Below are 23595 nucleotides of genomic sequence, written 5' to 3' on the forward strand. Positions count from 1 at the left end.
ATTGCCTTTCCACGTTCTTCCTACCAAAATGAATCACTTCACGTTTCTCTGCATTGAACTTCATCTGCCACCAATCTGCCCATTCCACCAACTTGTCTATATCCTTTTGCAGTTCTACACTATCCTCCTCACAGTTCACAATACTTCCAAGTTTTGTATCATCCGCAAACTTTGAAATTGTGCCCTGTATACCAAGGACTAGGTCATTAATATATATCAGGAAAAGGAAGGGTCCCAACACTGACCCCTGGGGAACTCCACTACAAACCTTCCTCCAGCCCAAAAAACATCCATTAACCACTACTCTTTGTTTCCTGTCACTCAGCCAATTTTGTATCCATGTTGCTACCATCCCTTTTATTCCACAAGCTATAACTTTGCTCACACTTCTGTTGTGTGGCACTATATCAAACGCCTTCTGAACGTCCATGTACACCACATCAACCCTCTCTGTTACCTCCTCAAAAAACTTGAGCAAGTTTGTTAAACACAATTTTCCCTTAAGAAATCCATGCTGGCTTGCCTTAATTAACCCGCATTTGTCCATGCAACTACTAATTTTGTCCCGAATTATTCTTTCTAGAAGGTTCCCCACCACCGGAGTTAAACTGACTGGGTTGCAGTTGCTGGGCTTATCTTTACACCCTTTTTTGAACAAGGGTGTAACGTTTGCAATTCTCCAGTTCTCTGGCACCACCCTGAGTCTAAGACTGGAAAATTATGGCCAGTGCCTCTGCAATTTCCACCCTCACTTCCCTCAGTATCCTTGGATGCATCTCATCCGGTCCTGATGTCTTATCCAAAATAAGTAGTATCCTCCTTATCAATTTTAAACCCCTCCAGTGTCTGAACTCCCATGGCTGTGAACACGCACCATTCCAGTAATAACAAGCTGCATTGTTTTCTTGCACAGTGCAAATTTTTAAGATTATGTTTTAGCCCAGAATTAAATTGGCAACCTTGCGTTAATTTGCAAACTTCCACTCAGTTGAAAAATCAGCTCAAATTGCAAAGGATCTGCAAACATCTCAGCAGCACCCAACAGGATCTTCTATCACAGTGAAGGACACATCAACAACCAATCAACCGCCGATCTACATAGCAATTGTCCAATCAGGATGGTGTAGTGGTCAGTCCCGGAACTCCTGAGTTACTATTTGTTAGCCTACCATGGCCCCGCCCTGCGGCATACTCTCCAGCTCCACGTGGGCGGAGCTCCTCACCAGCTGGATCCGCCTTCGTATAACTGATTGGGTGGAATAAGAGGTCATTGTGAGGGCATCGTGGTTTCACTTCTGATTTGTTGATCTGAATGTCACTCAGAAACTCGCTGTTGCCGTGGAGCAGCTGGTCGTGCCGGTGAAATGGCGGCTGTCGGCCCACGGGAAGAGCAGGAAGGCCGGATAGACCCGCTAGACAGTCCCGCTTCCGAGACCAGGGCCAGGGGGAACCGCTCGGACAGTCCGGCTTCCGGGGCCCGGGATGACCGCTCGGACAGTCCGGCTTCCGGGGCCCGGGATGACCGCTCGGACAGTCTGGCCTCTGGGGCCATCATCCCCACCGGCGGCCGGACCTCGTCTTCTCCCAGTGCAAATTTGCGGAGCGTGTTAGTTACCAGTGTCTTGAACTTGGAGCGACTGGAGGTAGACCTGTACAGGTAGGTTAGGCCATGACTGTGATTTGCCAGTCAATTCCCAACCAGTGCCTTCGATTAGTGTCTGATATATGGCATTGTGTGTGTATATATATATACATACTCAATGTGGGCCTTGCAGCACTTCAGGAGATATGCCTCCCTGCGAGCGGATCACCTAAGAGAGCAAGACTACACCTTCTTCTGGCAGGGTAGGGATCCAGAAGAACCAAGACAGCATGGAGTGGGCTTTGCCATCAGAAACTCTTTGCTCAGCATAATAGAGCCACCTACAAATGGCTCGGAACACACACTGTCCATCCGACTGCTCACTGCCTCTGGTCCAGTACAGCTACTCAGCATCTATGCTCCAACACTCTGCTCCCCACCTGAAGTTAAAGACCAGTTCTACGAGGAACTCCATAATATCATTAGCATTCCTAATACTGAACATTTGTCCTGCTCGGGGACTTTAACGCCAGGATTGGGGCTGACCATGACTCATGGCCCTCTTGCCTCGGGCGCTATGGCATTGGAAGGATGAATGAGAATGGACAGAGACTGCTAGAGTCGTGTACCTATCACAATCTCTGCATTAACAACTCATTCTTTCAAACTAAACCCTGTCACCAGGTTTCACAGAGATACCCAAGATCACATCGTCACAAGGCGAGCCTCCATAAACAGTGTTCAAATCACACGCAGCTTCCACAGTGCAGACTGCGACACCGACCACTCCCTAGTGTGCAGCAAAGTTAGACTCAAACCAAAGAAGCTACATCACTTGAAGCAGAAGGGCCGCCTGTGCATCAACACTAACAGAATTTCTTACCCACAGCTGTCACAAAAGTTTCTTAATTCACTTTAAAAAGCCTATCAAAACACTCCTGCAGGGGATGCAGAGACCAAGTGGGCCCACATCAGAGATGCCATCTATGACTCAGCAATGACCACCTTTCGCAAACGTGAGAAGCAGAATGCAGACTCTGAAGAGATGGAACCTGTCATAGCCGCTAAGCGCACTACACTGCTGAACTACAAGAAAGCCCCCAGCAAGTTGACATCCTCAGCACTTAAAGCCGCCAGAAGCACCGCGCAAAGAACAGCCAGGCGCTGTGCAAATGACTACTGCCAACACCTGTGCAGCCGTTTTCAGCTAGCTCCAACACCGGAAACATCAGAGGAATGTATGATGGCATTAAGAGAGCTTTTGGGCCAACCATCAAGAAGATCGCTCCCCTCAAGTCTAAATCAGGGGAAATGATCACTGACCAACGCAAGCAAATGGACCCATGGTTGGAGCACAACCTAGAACTGTACTCCAGGGAAAATGATGTCACTGATACCGCCCTCAATGCAGCCCAGTCTCTGCCAGTCATAGATGAGCTGGACGAGCATCCAACAAAATAGGAACTCAGTAATGCCATCGATTTTCTAGCCAGTGGAAAAGCCCCTGGAAAGCACAGCATTACCCCTGAAATAATCGAGTGCCAAGGCTGCTATACTCTCAGCACTCCATGAACTGCTTTGCCTGTTCTGGGACGAGGGAGCAGTACCACAGGACATGCGCGATGTCAATATCATCACCCTCTATAAGAACAAGGGTGACCGCGGTGACTGCAACAACTACCATGGAATCTGCCTGCTCAGTATAGTGGGGAAGCCTTCGCACGAGTCGTTTTAAACAGACTCCAGAAGCTGGCTGAGTGTGTCTACCCTGAGGTACAGTGTGGCTTTCGAGCAGAGAGATCCACCATTGACATGCTGTTCTCCCTTCGCCAGCTGCAGGAGAAATGCCACAAACAATGGATGCCCCTCTACATTGCCTTCATAGATCTCACAAAAGCCTTTGACCTCGTCAGCAGACGTGGTCTCTTCAGACTACTAGCAAAGATTGGATGTCCACCAAAGCTACTAAGTATCATCACTTCATTCCATGACAATATGAAAGACACAATTCAGCATAGCGGTGCCTCATCAGACCCCTTTTCTATCCTGAGTGGCGTGAAACAGGGCAGTGTTCTCTCACCTACATTGTTTGGGATCATCTTCTCAGTGCTGCTCTCACATGAGTTCAAGTCTTCAGAAGAAGGAATTTTCCTCCACACAAGATCAGGGGGCAGGTTGTTCAACCTTGCCTGTCTAAGAGTGGAGTCCAAAGTACGGAAAGTCCTCATCAGGGAACTCCTCTTTGCTGACGATGCTGCATTCACATCCCACACAGAAGAGTGTCTGCAGAGACTCATCAACAGGTTTGCAGCTGCCTGCAATGAATTTGGCCTAACCATCGGCCTCAAGAAAACAAACATCGTGGGACAAGACGTCAGAAATGCTCCATCCATCAATATTGGCGACCACGCTCTGGAAGTGGTTCAAGAGTTCACCTACCTAGGCTCGACTATCACCAGTAACCTGTCTCTAGATGCAGAAATCAACAAGTGCCTGGGAAAGGCGTCTGCTGCTATGTCCAGACTGGCCAAGAGAGTGTGGGTAATTGGCGCACTGACACGGAACACACAAGTCCAAGTGTTTCAAGCCTGTGTCCTCAGTACCTTGCTCTACGGCAGCGAGGCCTGGACAACGCATGTCAGCCAAGAGCGTCATCTCAACGCATTCCATCTTTGCTGTCTCCAGAGAATCCTTGGTGGCAGGAGCATATCTCCAATGCAGAAGTCCTCGAGGCAGCCAACATCCCCAGCATATACACCCCACTGAGCCAGCGGCGCTTGAGATGGCTTGGCCATGTGAGCCGCATGGAAGATGGCAGGATCCCCAAGGACGCATTGTACAGGGAGCTTATCACTGACATCAGACCCACCAGCCGTCCATGTCTCCACTTTAAAGACGTCTGCAACCACGACACGAAGTCCCGCGACATTGACCACAAGTCGTGGGAGTCAGTTGCCAGCGATCGCAAGAGCTGGCAGACTGCTATAAAGGCGGGGCTAAAGAGAGGCGAGTCGAAGAGACTTAGCAATTGGCAGGAAAAGAGACAGAAGTGCAAGGAGAGAGCCAATTGTGTAACAGCCCTGACAACCAATTTTATCTGCAGCGCCTGTGGAAGAGTCTGTCACTCTAGAATTGGCCTTTATAGCCACTCCAGGTGCTGGTCCACAAACCACTGACCACCTCTAGGCACTTACCCATTGTATCTCGAGACAAGGAGGCCAAAGAAAGATATGGCATTGTCCAGCCCAGTCGAACCTCTTGCACTGGGTACAGTGAGAGTTGTTAAATTTAAGGTACAGAAAGAGGCCATTTAGCCTATTTGGGTGAGGGCTGTGTGATTGGAGGTGCCATCTTTCGAATGATGCTAAAATAGGTCTAGTTAATTCTCCAGTAGACTCGAAGCTGCAGTGAGATATTGATAAAAGGACCAAATAAATTGGTGAAATTTGGTATCAACTATTGTTGGTTTTAAAGTAGTGAAAATCATGCTGGACATAAGTAGAGTCAGTGAAATGAAAGAGCAGAGGGACACGTGTATCATTTAACTGCAGAGTGAAAGGAATGGGAAAAGTATCATTGTAGGAAGGGGTGTTCTTCAGAGGTTGGGATTGAGGTGTTGGGCAAAGATTTACGCTGCATTGCTGTGTGATGCATGACCTTGATGCTGACACTGGGTGCTTGTGCCTCAGGAAGAGATCCATTCAGTAACACCAACATCTCTTGCCTTGATGGACACATTTTAATATATGCACTTTAAATTATGTATCTAAAATACTTGAATCTCAAATACAGATATTTTCATCGGTGTAATGATGCAGTGTTATATTTACTTTGGACCTTGTTTTTGGCATTTTTGACTTGTCTAAAATAGCTTTTTCTTGGACTCGATGTTGCCTATCATCAACTCTCCCGACGCTGTTTTAATTAATCAAGTGTGAACCAATGCACTGGGATAAGTACCTCTTCAACTTAATGTCAAACCATAATTGTTATACGTAAGTAGAGGCATTGAAAATCTCAGGCCAATTACTACAAAGAAACTGATCTCAAAAAATTAAGTTTAGTGAAATTCATTGGGCAGTTGGAGCCACCAGCCTTGAAGTGGCGGGGTGGGGGCAAGAAATCAGGGTTGTCATTTTTGTCATCCCATGGTCCCTTTTGGAGCATGTATTTATAATGGCCACCATGGTTGAACACCAACTGAAACTCACCATGCAGGGTTATACATTCGCTTGGTTTAGGTTATGGGTGAGTGCTAGCACCAGCACACTATCGGTCAAAGCAAGATTGTGAATTCAGGAGAGAAGGAGGAAAAAGCACAAGTTGAGTACAGCAGATATGTTTTCATATTATAAATGGAATAAAAATAACGATAACTTTTTTAAAACTGAGGAAGATTAGCAAAATTATAATCAGTGGTGAATAAAGAGTAAAGAATCTAATAAAGAAAAGTATAGTTGACATTGATTGTAGAATATTTTTTTTAACGTGGTTCTGTACTGGCCTGAGAATTAAATCCTGTTTGAGGCTGGTAGCTTAATGTAATTTGAGCTACAATTGAATTTCTAAATCAGGTGAAGGTAGTTTGTGGAAAAATCCTTGATCCTATAATGAAGACAACCCGACACAATTTTCTACGCATTCTGTCATGAAAATATGTTTGTTTGTGGTGAACAATACAAAGATATGGTATCTGTGATCCTTTCAACAAGAAGAAATTGATAAGGGCGTTTAAAGATTTATTTTAAATTGTGATTGCATCTCACTGTATGCTGTGTCCTTTTTTTTTTAAAGAGGAACACATCACTGGATCCCAAGGAGTCGCATGTTATTCGGTGGACAGATTGTTGGCCAGGCACTAGTAGCTGCTGCAATGTCTGTGACTGAAAATGTTTTTGCTCATTCATTGCATTGTTACTTTGTACGAGCAGGTAAGATGTGAACTTCTCCACTGGTTGGTTTTGTTTCCACTCAAGTTGCTATGAAAACTGAACTATGGTGCACCAGAAATTGAGAGCCATTATTGGCTCTGTTCACATGAAAATTCTCTTTTGGACTTTGAACAGAAATGAGGATTTCTCCTGTCTGCATCATTAAGCAGTTGTTGCCTTCTATAATGTTGGGGCGGCACAGTGGTTAGCACTGCAGCCTCACAGCTCCAGGGACCCAGGTTCGATTCTGGGTACTGCCTGTGTGGAGTTTGCAAGTTCTCCCTGTGTCTGCGTGGGTTTTCTCTGGGTGCTCCGGTTTCCTCCCACAAGCCAAAAGACTTGCAGGTTGGTAGGTAAATTGGCCATTATAAATTGTCACTAGTATAGGTAGGTGGTAGGGAAATATAGGGACAGGTGGGGATGTTTGGTAGGAATATGGGATTAGTGTAGGATTAGTATAAATGGGTGGTTGATGGTCGGCACAGACTCGGTGGGCCGAAGGGCCTGTTTCAGTGCTGTATCTCTAATCTAATCTAAATGTTAAGCAATGACGTATTTAGCATATTGGCACCAGCAGAAGGAAAAGCTTGTACTTCAGTTTGCTTCTTGTGTGATGTTGATATTTCAAAACTTCAAATTGCCCCTGCCATTACAGAAGTGCTTTAGTTATAATTGCTGATGCTTCATCCTTAGTAATCACTCCTATTTCACTGTTTTGATATAGGATTAGAGGGAATGGTGTCCAGATTTGCAGATGATACTGTAATAGGTTAGGTGGCTAAGGAAGGGGAAAGAAGATATGGAAAAAGTACAGGCACATGGGGTTAGGATTCCTCCTTGTGTGCAGGATAAATGGACTAATGGATTAATTGGACCAAGGGCCAAATGGCCTGTTTGTATGTTGTCATGTAGCTGAAAAGATATTTCAATATAACTCTGTTTTGGAAAGTAAAATCTGTAATTACTGCAGTTGGGTAACATTTCTTCATTATAAGAAAACTGTTTCATACTACATACCAGATAGCTGAACTGACTGGATTGCTCCATAAATGAGAATTCCATTTAACACTTGAAAACTAGTTCTGATCTATTTTCACAGGAGGACCAAAGCTGACATCCTTTTTGGTGGTGGGAAGAGGGCACAGGGAAAGGAGAAGGGAGGACAGACATTTTTTTGGGGGAGGGTAGGATATTCCTTTTCTTTAATATAAATTGAAATGAAACTGCATAAATTTTAATACTTATAATGCTCAGCAAATAAAACAGCAGCGATATGAACTTTCCCAGCAGATCAACTAGTAACTAATTTTAACTAATCTTTCCATTCAATCAGAGGGTCATGAATGCATTCGTGGAGCACTCATATCAGTCAGGGTGAGGGATGGGGAGCAACAAGCAGCCGGGCCCAATCTTCCTCTGGGGCTCTCTTGATTGACTGCTGTAACTTCAGAAGATCTGCTAAAACCACAGATCGATGCAAAATTCTTTCCACCCTACCCCGTCCCCAGGAAGTGCCAGGCAAAGGTACTTGAAGGTGAAATAATCTGCAGTGCAGGGCTTTTGTTCTTTCCACCATGAATTGATGCTGTATATTCTGTGATGAGTCCTTCAGCAAAACCACCTTTGCAGTCCAAAAATTAAATTAACAGTGGAGCCACTTATCTGTGATTGAGCAAGCCCGACCCGAGCGCGAATGCCAGACCCGGAAGTGCGACCCGACCCGGACCTGAACCCGACACATGTCGTCTGTTCCCGTCGGGTTCAGGTCGGGTAGCAGGCCTTTACTTCAGCTTATTCTGTCAGTCTGAAGCTGTCTAGTTCGCCAGTGTGTACACACGTGCTCATGCCCACACAAGTGGCAACGACCTCTTTCTCCCTCTTGAAGCTCGTCTATTCAACCAACATCCCTGTTCCTGGCTCCATCCATAAGCTTTCAGTGGCACTCCTGAGGGTATTTTTACATTAAAATCGCAATATAAAGGAAAGTATTTGCAGATCCTGGAAATAAATCGGAGCTGTAAAGATGGACAGCTGCTGTCTGCCTGCAGTGAGTTTTCTTCAGAGAATTGTTCGAGCTATGTGTCTGCCATTGCAGGTTTTGCGTATTCTTGGAAGCACCTCCAACCAACAGCATCCCAAAGTTTAAAATCCATTCAAGAACTTGCTAAAAAATAGAAGCTTTATATTTTGTGATGTGAAAAATAAAATGTTCTACATATCTTGATCATCTATGTACTTCACATTGGTCCTTTTTTAAAGAGGAGATTTACATGTAAGCTGCTTGCCACTACAAGGAATAACACTGGACAGGGAAAATAAAAAGGAATTTTCACCTTCCTGCTTTGCATGTAGCACCTATGCCATCTAGCAATTGGAATTAACATTAGTTGTCTAAAATGTGCACTCTACAGCAAGGGATAGTTATATTCCGAGTATCCAGTCAGATAGTCTTAAGCATTTAGATTGGCTATTTTGAATCTTCCAGGATTAATTATACATCTTTCCTGAATACACCATGAAAATATCAAATGTACTTTACACATTTCCAAACTGGTGTAGGAGGCACTATCATTGTTTGTCCACTATATTAGGAACAGTTAAAGCAGTTTGCAGAAGCAATCTGTAAGTAACTTTTTGTCGTGGAAAGTTAACTTGTATCGCTGAACAATATCCCACATTTTATCTGAAGACTTTGTTATTAAACATCTTGCGGTTAAAGTAAAAACAGAAGATTTTGGAAGTACGCAGCAAATCCATCTGTCTGAAAGGGAAAATATAGTGTTTCAGGTGGAGACTGTACCTTGGTGATTGAATGTTCTCCCAAAACATTCCCTCCGTTTAGTATTTACAATCTTTTAACTAACTAATAAAACAACCAAATTTTATGCATGTGATCTAATGATCTATTCTCTACCAATCACTCCTAAATATGGAAAGCACAGAGTTATGGTCAGAGGATTGTCTTTTTTAAAACCACTTATGTCTTGCTATAGTTCATCATTACCTTTTGGCCCTAGCCCTTGACATTGTGTTTTGCTGTTACTGCAGGTGATCCCAATGTGCCAGTACTGTACAGAGTGGATCGTACTCGGGACGGTAAGAGCTTTTCTGTCCGTTCGGTGAAAGCCGTCCAGCATGGGCACCCGATTCTAATTTGCCAGGCCTCTTTCCAGAAGAAAATGGAGAGCCCAATTCAGCACCAATTTACCATGCCTGTGGTTCCTGCCCCTGAAAATGTATTGACCCAAGGGGAACTAATTGAAAAATACTTGAGGTATAGCAGTTCACTAGCACTGAAATAAGACATATTCTTTACAGCTTCATGTACGAATGGCGCAATCCACATAAACTTTCAAAATATCGTGTCCCTTGTATAATAGGTTTTGTACATCTCCAAATGACAGTGGTCTAAAGAGAAATTGCTGTATTCTTAAGTAGGTAACATTTTATTAGCTTTTTCCCTAACTACTATCTGCACAGAAAACAGTTCTAAAAGTATTTCATTTTTGTACAGAAAGTAGTCGTAGTTTCACACACAATGCCAGTTTACTGCAAATATCTTCCCTTAGTTGGCACAATTATTAGGAAGGCATTGTAATTTGTTTAAAAAAAATTACAAATCGCTATGAGTTAGCTGCTCTGATCCTCAGTGAGTGTACATTGCTGGTTGCTGGTGTAGTACTAAGGAATGCAGACTAGTGTTCAATTAACTGATATCTGGGACAGCAGTTGGATGTACTCTAAATTGGCCTCAATGCTGTGGCCAAAGTGGCGGGGGGGGGGGGAGGGGTGGAAAAGCAACCAAGGTTCTTTTTTTTTTTTGACTTCCTCTTTAATTAATCCTGCTGGAAAGAATGTTTGCATGAACATCCGGTGAGGCCAAAACCACCCTTGGCTACAAGGCCCTGCATACTCCAATAGGTTTCCAATAGTTTTTACCTGTGTACTCAAAAGGAGATTGCTCATTTGGTGAGATATTTTAGGGGTATTGGCACCATGGAACAATACCCCCTTTGTTACAATTCTGGCTTTTACAACACACTGTCTTACTCAATTGTCCCTGAGACAATTTCCATTAGTGGGTTCTTTTCCTTGTGAATTGAAATTTACATCTTTTTTCTCAGTTCTTTAGCTCATAATCTGGTGCAGTACTGCATTGTTGTAGATGCTGACCTTCAAATGAAATGAAAAACTGAAGCCAAGTATTCCTCAGTGGTTCAGTTGATTCAATGGCATAACGATGAGCAGGAAGGCTTCCTGATGTCCTCTTCAACATTCCTCGCTTGGCTAATACTACCCTGAAAAAACGCTCCTCTCATAATTACTAATGACATCTTACTCTACATAAACTAGCTACCATATTTGCTTATGTGAATCACCTGCATTTGAAGTAATTCACTATATATGAAGTGTTTTGGGACGTTTGAGAGATATAGTAAGGTGCTGAATAAATACAGCTCCTTGTCCTTGTATCCTTTTCCTTGTACTCTAGGTCTCTCAAAAAAAAAAGGAACTTTAGAAATTTCATGATTTATGACATTGAAATAGTCAGCAATTAAAGGGGAGAGAAAGTGAATGAAATAGAAGGAAAAAGCAAAGATGCTGCATTTCCATCTTGTATAAGATAATTTAGTGGAGGTTAGAAATTGTTTTCAGAAATGTTACTGCATAAATGTGCACATACTGTACCAATTTAAATAAGTTAATGCCTCTATTTAAATAGCAGATAAGGAAATTTGGTACAATTACATAAAGAGCTTCTAAAAAAAACACTGAGATAAATGTCCAGATTATCTGTTTTGGGTGGTGCTGTTTGAAGAATGCATGTTGGCCCAGACATCAGGAGAACGCCCTCCTCTTCAAAGAGTGCCATGGGATCTTGTTCATCCATTGAGAGGACAGAGTGGGCCTTGGTTTAACATCTGATCTGAAAGATGGCACCTCCAACAGTGTAGCATTCCCTTAGTACTACACTGAACTATCAGCCTGGGCTAGGTGCTTAAGACTCTGGAGTCGGGCTTGAACCAGCAACCTTCTGACTTAAAGTGCTACCACTGAACTAGTGGCTAATAACCATTAAGCATTTGCACGATAAGCCAGTCATTGTGTAGTATTGCTACTAGTCGTTGTTACACTTTTCAGACTCTTTGGCCAGAATTTTTCAAGAAGGTAAGTAGTCCCACAGCCAGGACTGAAAGTGGGACCGTACCCCGCGTGGGCAGGCAGCAGGATCCTGAGTGGCATTTTACTGGCAGAAGCCAATTAAGAGGCCACTGCTGTCCAGCTAAGGATGGCGGCCTGACTCCTAGAGGGCCAGCGCCTTGGCAGCACTACTTATACTGGAGGCTGCTGCTGAGGCTGCAGGAAGAACTGTGTACCTCCATGCTGAGGCACCCTTGAATGGGGCAGCCATTGCTGCTGGGGGGCCCCTCTGTCGGCCATGGAGCAACCATAAAAGAGCCCCACTCCCTCCAACACACCAGCCAGGTACCCAATGGAAGGCTGACAGGGTTTACCTGGCAGTCTTTCCATGCAGTGGCCTTACACGCAGCGGTGGCCCATCCCAATGCTGATAAATTCCAGTGGGGGTAGGAACTGACCGATAATTGGCCGCCTGCTCTGGTTGGTGGGCCGACGCACTGCTGAAGTTCCTGCTCCTGGTAATATCCCGTGGTGGCGGGAAGATGTCGGGACTCCCCTCCTGACGTCTTCCATCGCCATTTTACGAGGCCTCTCGCCTCCCAGCCCATCTCCAGAGAGCTGGTAAAATCCAGCCCTTTATTTTTTGAGAACAGTGCAAACTGATTGTCTTCCCCTTCAAGTTCCTTCCTGTTTCAGAAATGTCTTGTGATTGCATTATTCCATGATTTTATGTTTTTGTTTTGCTTTCTTTATTTTTAGAGATCCAGATTTAACCGAGAATTATAAAATGGGTCTGACGAAAATATTAGCTGAGGAGGTTCCAATTGAAATCAAACCCATAAATCCACCGGATTACTACAGGCGTGTACCCATGGAGCCTGTACAGCGTTTCTGGGTCCGAGCACGTGGTTATATAGGTAGGATTCAGAACTTGCTTTCTGAATTATTTCTGTTTACTTGAGTTGAGAGAGCAAAGATATCCCATTTCTTTGGGAATTTGCTTATTGAGCCCATTCCTAAAGAAAAGTATAATCTGGACGACATCAAGTTTGAATGGAGACCAGCCAATAAGATTGTGTGATGTGCCTCACTGTATCATGAGGTCTACCTGTGTGAGGTACAGGGAGGGTTAATTTAAAAAAATGAACAAAATCAGGCACAGTATGAATTGGTTGACATATGCGATACTCCTATAAAAGTTATCTGTGGAAAAACAAGATACAGTCAGAAACTGTGATTTGATCATCATTCCCTCAAATGTATATGCTGCTTGTAAATAAGTCAGCTTCCCGTTACTGATCCACTTCCACCACAATATAAAAAAAAATCCAAAGACGGTAAGGCTTTGTACAAAATAATGAACCAAACAAAAGAGAAATGGTACTCCAAGCACTTTGTGAAGTGCATTGAAGTCTTTAAGCCTAAAATGAGTAAGTTCAGTCTTGAGTTAAATACTCAGGCCTTTAAGGAGGGCATTAAAGATTTCCACTTGAGGATTTAGGGCAACACCTTGTCTTTCCATTGCCTTTTCCCAGTTCAAGCAAGTATTTTCATAGCTAAGAAAGGGAAATTTGAACTGTTTCATTCTTTAAAGCCTCAGGAACCCTCGAGGACCTTACAAAGTCCTCAATCTTTTACTAAGGAAATGTAATTGATACCAGAGGGGATCGATTACCTTCCTCAAGACCAGCTTACTTTGGAGCAAATAAGAATCTTTTGAGGATCCATAGCCACCTCCACACTTAGATCAGCATGGTGCTGCTGGGTGTTCCTACCAGCGGTTTCAGTTAGATACCACTGATTCATTGGCTCTGCTCATGCAGGTGACAATATCTCCCTCTTTGGGCATGGAGATATGTACAGATGGGGATTTTGCTCCACTGCATTAGTGCTGGCCCCAAGAATTTCAAGGCTCCATCCTGTTATTGCTGTGCAGAAACGGTCTTCATAACAGGCTAGACTTAATGCCAGGTTGCCCTTGACTTCTTCCCTAGTTGGAGTTTGACAACTTAACTGCCTTCCCCTAAGTACAGTTGCGAGCATCAGACTGTTGGGATTCAAGCGACTGTAAAACTTCTAGATGCGATATGGCGCAAAGAAGTTTGAGAATCATCTCTTCAGTTCTACATAGAATTTTTTTTTTTTGCTTGACCAAAGTCTTGGCTTTCTGATTGGTTCAATGTATAGTCATGACTGAGCTGTCTACCAAGTCAGCATTTTCACTGTTTCTCTTAAGGAATTTTTTTTAAACTGAGGTGCAGCATTTGTGACAGTTTGATGTCCATAGCCAGTTCAGCAAAGATATAACAGACCCAAATTGCTTCCAACAGCTACCTTTGGCTGTCTATACTGCTTGTTCCTGAGGCCTGCTGATCAGTGGGTCTCCACCCTGCCTCGCTCCTAGACCTCAGCACCCACCATTTACCTGGCCTCGCCCATGTGTGCATGTATGAAGGGTGGAAGGAAATCTACTTGTGACAATTAGAAAAACTGAATTTATACTGCGTTGTGCAGAACTATGTGATCATTGCAAAACTGATTTTGCCATGAGGGGGAGCTACAGTTCTTGGTTTGTTGAAGAATGATCCTTGTGGAAACTCGGTACTGCAGTTTTACTATACCAGACGAAACAACTTGACGTAAGTTCACGGACCTATTCATCCAGCTTTGTTTTAATAGTATCACATAATAGATTTTTTTAAGCAAAATTAATGCACATGGGATTAAAGGGACTGTGGCAGCACCGATACAAAATTGGTTAAAAGACAAGATGCAGAGAGTAATGGCAACAGTTATTTTTCAGACTGGAGGGAAGTATACAGTGATGTTTCCCAAGGGTCAGTACCAGATCACTGCTCATTTTGATGTATTTTAATAAGCTGGACTTGGGACTACAGGGCCTAATGTTAAAACTTGCAGATGACACAAAACTCAGAAAAGCAGTGAAATGTGAGTAGGATAGTAAGACTTCAGGAGGACATAGATTGGTAAAATGGGCAGGCACATGGCAGATGAAACTTTATGCAGAGTAGTTTGAAGTGATACATTTTGGTAGGTAGTATCAGAGGCAATATGAACTAAACGGTACAATTTTAAAGCGGGTGCAGGAACAGAGAGACCTGGAGGTATATGGACACAAATGTTTGAACGTGGCAGGACAAGTAAAGAAGAATGTTTTTTAAAGAAGCATATAGGATTCATGGCTTTATTAATAGACAAATAGAGTACAAAAGCAAAGAAGTTGCGCTTAACCTTTCTAATGGGTTCTCAACACAGAGTCCACAGCCCCCTAGGGGTCCACACAAAGGTTTCAAGGGATTGCAAGAGGGATGGAGGAGGGAGAGAAGAAGCTGTCACCATCACTGTCCTGTGCTATTTGCAAAGGTTCCATGCACTGGATCCAGACTGCCTCCTCCCCTGTGACAGTGACTCCACTTTAGCCAAGGCTTCTCCCTGCAATATGCCGCTGAAACAGAACTACATGGAAGGGGGGGGGGGAGACCCGGCTTGCTCTGCATCACTCTCATTCGCTATTGGCTGCCTATGCACTCCCCAGCTTTTGTCAGGTATTGGGAAGGAAAGCAACACCGCCAGGGCATCACCAACAGCATGTCTGCTGCATGGCTGGTGACTGAGATGGTTAAAATAAAACACTCAGAATGGGCTTTGAGTGAAATTAAATGTATTTTGAAAGTGAAATGGCACTAATGGAGTTTTAAATATAAACAGGCCTGCTGCAGAAAAGAAACCCCAAGGCTAAAATAGAAAAGAGGGAGGGTCTAAAGGGCCGACCTTCCCTTTGATATACAGTAACGCTGTCCAATTAGAATCGTGTATCACTTTGTGATGTGATGCAGAGGTGTACCGAGAGCAATTGAGCACCTGGCAGGTGCTGTTGTAACGCAGATGTCTGGAATATATTAAAAATTGTCTACACTGGAGCTCCCACAAACCCTTCATATCCTGTCACGGGCAAAGCAATGTTTCAGGCGTTGCAGTCGTTGCCAGAAAAACAATCAGTAATATGCACTCAATTCTGCACGCGAGGGCGTCTGTTTTCCAGTGTGCTGTTGTTTACCAAGCAGATTTATTTTGGGCTGGTTGTGAATGTTAGTTCTAAATTTTCAAATACAGTAAATGTTGGTCCCATTTAGTATCATATTAAGTAAAGCAAAAATAATAAATATATGCTTAATTATACAGAAAAATATTTGTGTTGGAGGGTTTGTGGAATTTTTATAATGTGTGAGATGGGGATTGAGAACCCCTACTTTATAACCTCAGCTGCAGCATTATGTTCAATTCTGTGCAGCACACTTTAGAAAGGACGTCAAGGCCTTGGAGAGGATACAGAAAAGATTTAGTGAAATGGTACCAAGGATTAGGGATTTAATTTATGTGGAGAGACTGGAGAAGCTGGGTTTGTTCTCTTTTGAGCAGATTTTATAGAGGTGTTCAAAATCCTGAGTGGTTTTGATAGAATAAATAAGGAGATTTGCAGTGGCAGAAGGGATGGTAACCAGAGGACACAGATTTAAGGTGATTGGTAAAAGAACTACTGATGACAAGGAAATTTTGTTTTTACACAGCAAGTTGTTGTGATCTGGAATGCACTGCCTGAAAGTTGGGTGTAAGCAGATTCAATAATAACTTTCAAAAGGGAATTAAGTAAATACTTGAAGGCAAATTATTAACTGGGCTATGGGAAAAGAGCAAGGGAGTGGCATTAATTGGATAGCTTTATCAAAGAGCTGGCACAGACACAATGGGTCAGATAGCCTCCTATCGTCTTCATTCTATGAATAGTTTCAAACTGTATCTCTTTTTTTCTGATTTTTCACAATTATAGTGACCATTATGAAATTTGTTGTGGTTATCGGTTTGAAACAATGGTTGTCACAAGAGTGTTTTTTTATCTGGAAGCTTAGAATTCTGTGTGTTTTTAAAAGACTGAGAAAAAGGATTTTCTGTGAACATTGAATGCTAAAACTTAAGTGTTTGAACTGAGTGAGACAGACTGCAAGATACCTGTTCCAAACAGCAAAAGAACTGACAGGTCACATGACTTGATTGTTAGAGTTTCAGTTTCAATTTTGTACTGTGGAGACCAGTAAGCTGGACAGGCAGGAGGCAGAACAAACTGGCTGGGACCTGTTTATTGTAGACCAGAGGAAAAAGACCTCTCCCTGAAAAAGGCTTGCCTCTCTTGTGAAAAGAAATTGTGGTCTGCCTGGAGAGAGGAAAAGACCCAGGAAGAGTGGAGTTGGTGCTCTCTGTAAAGAAAAGCTGCTTTGCTGAGAGGAAGCCCTGCATTTTAAAGGTAGCAGATTCCTATTGCCTCCAGTCTCTGAAGAATCCCTGCTGCAAGTGATTCCTGTTGCCTCTTATGTTTTGGGAGATCCTGAAGGCTCAAGAAAGCTTCTATTGCTAGACTGCTATTTCAAAACCCAAGTAGACCTGTTGCTACACCCTTTGCTGAAAGATCTGTGTGACGCCTGCTACAGACGAAGTTCCGTGAACGCCTACCCATCACAGACTGTTCATCAATCTCACGTGGAGAGACTTCAAGTGACTATTCGACTGTGGGACACTTCACTGACCCAGCGATATCCTACCAGAACGTGACAACCTAATTATTTTCTTATTCCTAAGAAACAGTTGTAATCCAAAACATCCTTTTAAAACTGGTTAACCTTTTTTTTTTAATGTATGTGTGTGTGTGTACATGAGGGTTAGGAAGAATAAGAAGTCTGAAAATAATCCTTTCCCATATCGAGTTATCTCATTCTTTAAGACTTGGTTTATTAATTAATAGTTAATTTTGTTGTTTAAGGAGACCTGGTTTGGTGTGCTTTATTCTAGGCGACAATAGTCATAGAGAGATACAGCACTGAAGCAGGCCTTTCGGCCCACCGAATCTGTGCCGACCAACAACTACCCATTCACACTAATCCTGTATTAATCCCATACTCCCGACCACATCCCCACCATTCGCCTACCTACACTAGGGGCAATTTATAATGGCCAATTTACTTATCAACCTGCAAGTCTTTGGCTGTGGGAGGAAACCGGAGCACCCGGCGGAAACCCACACGGTCACAGGGAGAACTTGCAAACTCCGCACTGGCAGTACCCAGAACCGACCCCAGGTCGCTGGAGCTGCGAGGCTGCGGTGCTAACCACTGTGTCGCCCTCTAACTCAGCCTTGAATATATTCAATGACCCAGCCTCCACTACTCTCTGAACAGAATTCCACAGATGTAACGATCCTCATAGAAAAGATTTCTCCTCGTCTCAGTCTTAAATGAGAGACCCCTTATTTTTAAACTGTGTCCTCTAGTTCAAGACTCCCCCACAAGGGGGAATTATCCTCTTAGCATTGGTGTCCACCAGCTCCCACGTGCTCCAGCTGCAACACATCACCTGCCCTGCAATCGTGTTTAATTTGGCTATTTTCCAGTAGGTGGGAAACTTTACTAAAATGCTGTGACCTATGGAGTAGTGGGACTGAATTAACAGTGCATTACTCCCGCCTTGGTCATAACACAGTAAACAGAAAGTTTAGTACAATATTTGGATAAATATTTCAAATGAAAGGTGCAGGGCTAGAAAGAAAACTGCATTTAATGGGGAGTATTTAGTTATATGAGTTAACTTTTCACCACCAAAAGTTACTCACAGATTGCTTCTGCAAACAGCTTAAACCAAATCATCTTAATAGACTGGACAAACAAGTACAGAGCCTCCTACACCAGCTTGGAAATGTGTCATGCGCATTTGATCTTTCCTGCACCTTTCACAACTTCAGGACATCCTGAGGCACTTTACAGGTGATAAAGCAATTTTTGAAATGTAGTTATTATTCCAATATGGAGAAATGTAGCAGCCCATACATGCACAGCAAGATCCCACAAAGATAGACATTAGATAATCTGCTTGTGATGTTGGTTGAGGGATAAATGTTAACCAGAGTATTGGAAGCACTCTGGTTATTTTCGAATAGTGCCATGGAATCTTTTACACCACCTGAGAGCAGATGGGGCCTTGGTTTAATGTCTCATCAAAGATGACACCTCTGACATATAGTATTCCCTCAAGTCCCAATTCAGAGATTTGAGCATTTAATCAAGGCTGACCAGTGGAATACTGAAGGGAGTGCTGCATTTTTGAAGGTGTCTGCTTTTAGATGAGATGTTAAATTGAGACCTTGTCTTACTGCTCAGGTGAATGTAAAAGATCCCAAAAATCTATTTAAAGGACAACAGGAGAGTTCTCTTGGTGTTCTAGCCAACATTCCTCCCTCAACCCAAACCAGCAAAACAAAGTAACTGGCCATTCCCCTCGTTGCTGTTTGAGAGACCATGTTATGTGTAAATTGACTACTACATTTACCTACAAAACATGTGTCTGCATTTCAAAAGTAAATAATTGGCTGTCAGGTATTTTAAATTGACCGGAAGATGTGGAAGGTGCTATATAAATGCAAGCTATTTATAGTTTGTCATAATTTTAACATTAAGATGCAAACTTTCTGATGCAACTTTTTTTTAGGTGAAGGGAACATGAAATTGCATTGCTGTGTTGCTGCCTACATCTCCGACTACTCTTTCCTGAGAACTGCATTACTGCCTCACTTGCAGTACAGGGTAAAGTTCATGGCATCCCTGGACCACTCTATGTGGTTCCATGCCCCATTCCGGTCAGATGAGTGGATGTTATACGAATGTGAGAGTCCCTGGTCTGGTGAGTTTACACATTTTCTTTTATATTTCTAATTGCACAGAGCTGGACATGCATGATTTATTAACTATTTAAAGTTGATGTCAAAATAACTTTTGGAGAGAAAATTTATCAATGAGTGCACTGCACATCTGTGCAAGGATACTCTCCGTTTTAGCGTGGTGAGACTGGCTTTGAACTCTCAGTTCACTACAGGGCGAGTTCTTGATTTCAGCCATGCCATTCAGAAAAGTGCTAGACAGAGGCCAGAAGAGTTCCCTTACCAGATAAAGATAGAAAGCTAGCAATTAATTCATTAATAGTATTGACATTACATAGGTGCAGATGTATGCCCATCTTGTTAGCTGGGTTGTGTGTGTGTGTGTGTGTGTGTGTGTGTGTGTGCACGCGCACTCGGGTGCGCATGTGGCTGTGATTTTCCAGCTTTTGTTTGTTGTGTGGGAATCAAGGGACACTTTCAAATATGGAGACACTCCTAGGGAGCTCTGTCCTAACTTCTGATTCAGTGTCAACTACCTAAAGGGAAACAGTGAACAGTATAATATGTAGCAACAAAAAGAACAGTCAGTCAACACAATAATGCAAAAATTTGATGATTTGTTATCTACCTGAGCTCTCATGGAGCTCCTAGGATCTTGGAGAGAATAGGATGGGGGAGGGAGAGAAGCATTAGTCTCTTCATGCTCAGAGGTTCTAATAACAGCAACAGTAGGTGATGTGTGCCTGGCTTTGATCTTCTCACTGTACCATTTGCAGGTGGCTGCAGAGGTCTGGTACAGGGTCGTCTCTGGAAGCAAAATGGAGTCTTAGCAGTTTCTTGTGCTCAAGAAGGAGTATTTTATGTGAAGCCAACGCCCAACGAAAGCAAGTTGTGACAAAATAGGTTAATTGCCAATTAACTTACCTCATGTGTTCATAGCATGTTAATCTAATGCACTGTGTAATTTGCCAGGAGGTAATATAACATCTGTAGTATATTAAAAGTCTTATGTTTGCACTTCCTGTAAAACCTTTCCATTATTAATTCCTATGCCCACATTTACAATGAAAAGTGTCTATGTAAAATGGTTACATTGTAATTACATCCTTTCATGTAGGATGGCAGTGTAATGCCTCCATTTTGACCCCCCCAGCTCTTCAGCCTTTACAGCAGATAAACTCCACTGATTCCAAAATTCTCATGTTAAGTTTTGCTATTTAATTGTGATATAAAGTTAAGATTGAGGATACAAAAAATGTGTGGGGCTCTGGTGCATTCCAACACAAGTGCTGGGAGTACAGCTGAAGGCACGTGAATTAAGCTACAGTTCAATGTGCCAGGCTTGTCATCCATTGTATTGTTCCTATTGAGCTTGTTTGGGAAGAATCTCTGTCCCCTGTATCTGAAGGATCGTGGCCATGGAGGGTGTGGCTAGAATTTATTTGGCTTCAACCTGTGTTATGTGGATAGTCAGTAAACTGAAAGGCAAACTGGCCTCCCAGCTGACCAATGCAGGGTCCACTTGGAATCTTGCTGTAGTCTCCCGAAGATTTGTGCCTTCTGACCTATCCAATCAGGCCCTGTTATCTAGCTACCAATTCCTCTTAGTCTGAGAGTAAACCAGTCTGTTTGCAACCTTGGTGTCTTATTTGACCCCGAGATGTGCTTCTGACCGCATATTCGAGCTATCACTGAGACTGCCTACTTCCACATCTAATGTTGCCTGATTTTACCCCTGTCTCAGTGCATCTGCTACTGAAACTCTCAATGCCTTTGTTACCTCTAGACTTGACTATTCTAACACACTGCTGGCTGGTCTCCCACATTCTACCCTCCTGTAAACTTAAGGTCATCCAAAGCTCTGCTGCCTGTGCCTTAACTTGCACAAATCCCATCCACCTATCCCCCCGTGCTCACTGACCTACATTGGTTCCTGGTCAAGTAATGTCTTGATTTTAAAATTCTCATCCTTACTTTCAAATCCTTCTCTGACCTTGCCCCTCCCTACCTCTGTAATCACCTCCAGCTCCACAACCCTCATAATCTGTGCTCACCCAATTCTGGCTTCTTGAACGTCCCCGATTTTAATTGCTCCACCATTGGTAACCATGGCCTCAGTTCCCAGGGCCCTAAGCTCTCTGCCTCACTTTCCTTCTTGAAGACACTCTTAACACCTATCTCTTTGATGCTTTTGGTCATCTGCCCTAATATCTCCTGATATGACAGTGTCAAATTTTGTTTTATAATGCTCCTGTGAAGCATCTTGGAACTTTTTACATTAAAGGCACTATATAAAATTGTTGTTACAAGGGGCTGATCAGCCTTTCCAACATTCCATTGCAGCTAGAGTAGCTGCAGATTGAGTGCCTGGTTACTGCCAGTTCTCCGATGCTTTGCTCTTGTGGGAGACTTGAGATCGGCAACTGCCAGTGTTGTATAAATCAGGGAAGCTTCCCCCACACCCCACATAGCCTAAAAGAGGTTCTCCACTTCCAGCAATTGCTCAGGGATCAAAGACATGCAAATTTTCTGATAAATAAGATACAAATTATATCTGTGCCTCCCCACATCACCTACAGGCTATACTTGGTCATGATTCACTCTGTGCATTGCCCTGAGCAGTCAACTGATTGATATGGCTGTGACTTCACATGACACTGCCTTGTCAAATTTCTCACACTTCTCCATCCTCTGAGGTGCTGGATTACAATTGTATGGGCATTAGCTACCGTCCAGTATCTCTGTAAATGATCATTCTTTGAGTGTCTGCAAGCTCTTTGATGGCAGAGAATGTCATGTCCAAACCCTATCCTATTCTTACTATCTCCACATGCACATTTCCCTGCTGGAGTCACAAGCAGGAGTAGGAATCCTGTCTCAGCTTGCTGTTCATGCCTCCTCCTGTTACCAGGACCATCAACATTAACAGCCAAACTGGCCTTGACTGCGATCAGCCAACTTAACACTGGCCAAGAAGTGAATCTTGAACCTCATGTTCTGCATGACTTAGTAATGGTAATGCACCAAAGGCCTTCACTAGCTAGGCTGCTGGGGTACTCCATTTTGTTAGATTTTATAGAAAATTATTTCACATTAATGCTGTGGTTCAGGGGTTTTTTCAAGAAAGAATTTAGAAAAAATGTTAAATCTAGTGTATGAATTAAAATTCATAGTGACTAAATTGATGGGGAAGTATGTAGTACATTTGTACATTCCAGTGTAAAGAATCCCAATACAAGTAAAAATGCAGCTGATTTGCAAAAGTAAAATATTTATTAAAGTCATGCCTGGGGTGTTGATTGTGGTTTTATTCCATTGACAATTTACAAAAGCATAGGGCAGAATTTAGTGTGGCAGTTTAAAGTGGTAATGGTGATGTGGGGGGGGACTGAGTATCACAGTGGAAGTGGCTGCCCAGAAATCCAGCGTCATGACCTTGGTTCCGGATTTTGTCAGTGGCGGGAAAGCACCAAGTCGGAATTGACGTCCTGACGTGACAAGAATGTATTTTACATTGTAGAACACGAATTTTAAATACATTAACATCTCATTTGGCGTAACGCAACAGGGGCGTGGGATTAAGTGAACGGCGGGCGGTACTTGTGCCTTCAGGTTGACATCCTAAAAGCTGGTGCTACCAAGACTTCAGTGCAGTGTTGGGGAGGCAGCTATGACCAGCACTGCATCGGGGGGAGAGGGAGGTGCGGAGGCCATTTTCAGACTCTGTGCTCTGCAAGGGGTGGGTGGAGCTCGGTGTCTTGGGTTTGGGTGGCTGTATCGGGTGACCAAACTGTTGAGTGAGATGTTTGGTTGCCCATACTGCTGGGTGAGAGGATCGGCTATCAGCAAGGGTGGGCACTGAGGGCCAGCGGGGAGTCTGCTGGGAGAAGTTGCCAAGGCAGGGTCGTCTTTGCATTGACAGCACGCTGTAAGCCCACTGATCACCTGGCACAGATCTCATATACCCTGTCTTTTTGGATCCTGTCGCGTGCTGCACACCTCCGACAGAATCAGGGCTGGGAGGCAAGCGCGGCTGCCTGTGAAGCTCCGTGACGAGAGAAACAGCAGCCAACCGTGCCAAGAAGGGCCCACCTGCCCCAGAGCATTTGAATCATCTACCTCCAAATGTGCGAGCAGCATTGTCAGCAAAGACTACGCCTCTCTAGGGAGGCCACCACTGACTTATGCACCCTGCTAGTTGAGATTCTATGGGATTTGTG

At 43.5% G+C, this 23595-nt stretch overlaps 1 protein-coding gene across 1 annotated transcript; it reads left to right on the top strand.

Moving 5' to 3' along the window:
* Positions 1-1313: 1313 nt before the first annotated feature.
* On the top strand, positions 1314-22659 carry acot8 (acyl-CoA thioesterase 8). The gene is made up of 6 exons (XM_068048111.1): positions 1314-1657; positions 6377-6513; positions 9562-9787; positions 12415-12572; positions 19207-19398; positions 20152-22659. Exons 1-6 carry the CDS (start codon positions 1365-1367, stop codon positions 20268-20270), a joined length of 1125 nt encoding a protein of 374 aa, XP_067904212.1. The 5' UTR covers positions 1314-1364; the 3' UTR covers positions 20271-22659.
* The last annotated feature ends 936 nt before the right edge of the window (positions 22660-23595 follow it).

This window comes from Heterodontus francisci, chromosome 16 (assembly GCF_036365525.1).
Source record: "Heterodontus francisci isolate sHetFra1 chromosome 16, sHetFra1.hap1, whole genome shotgun sequence".
Taxonomy (NCBI): Eukaryota; Metazoa; Chordata; class Chondrichthyes; order Heterodontiformes; family Heterodontidae; genus Heterodontus; species Heterodontus francisci.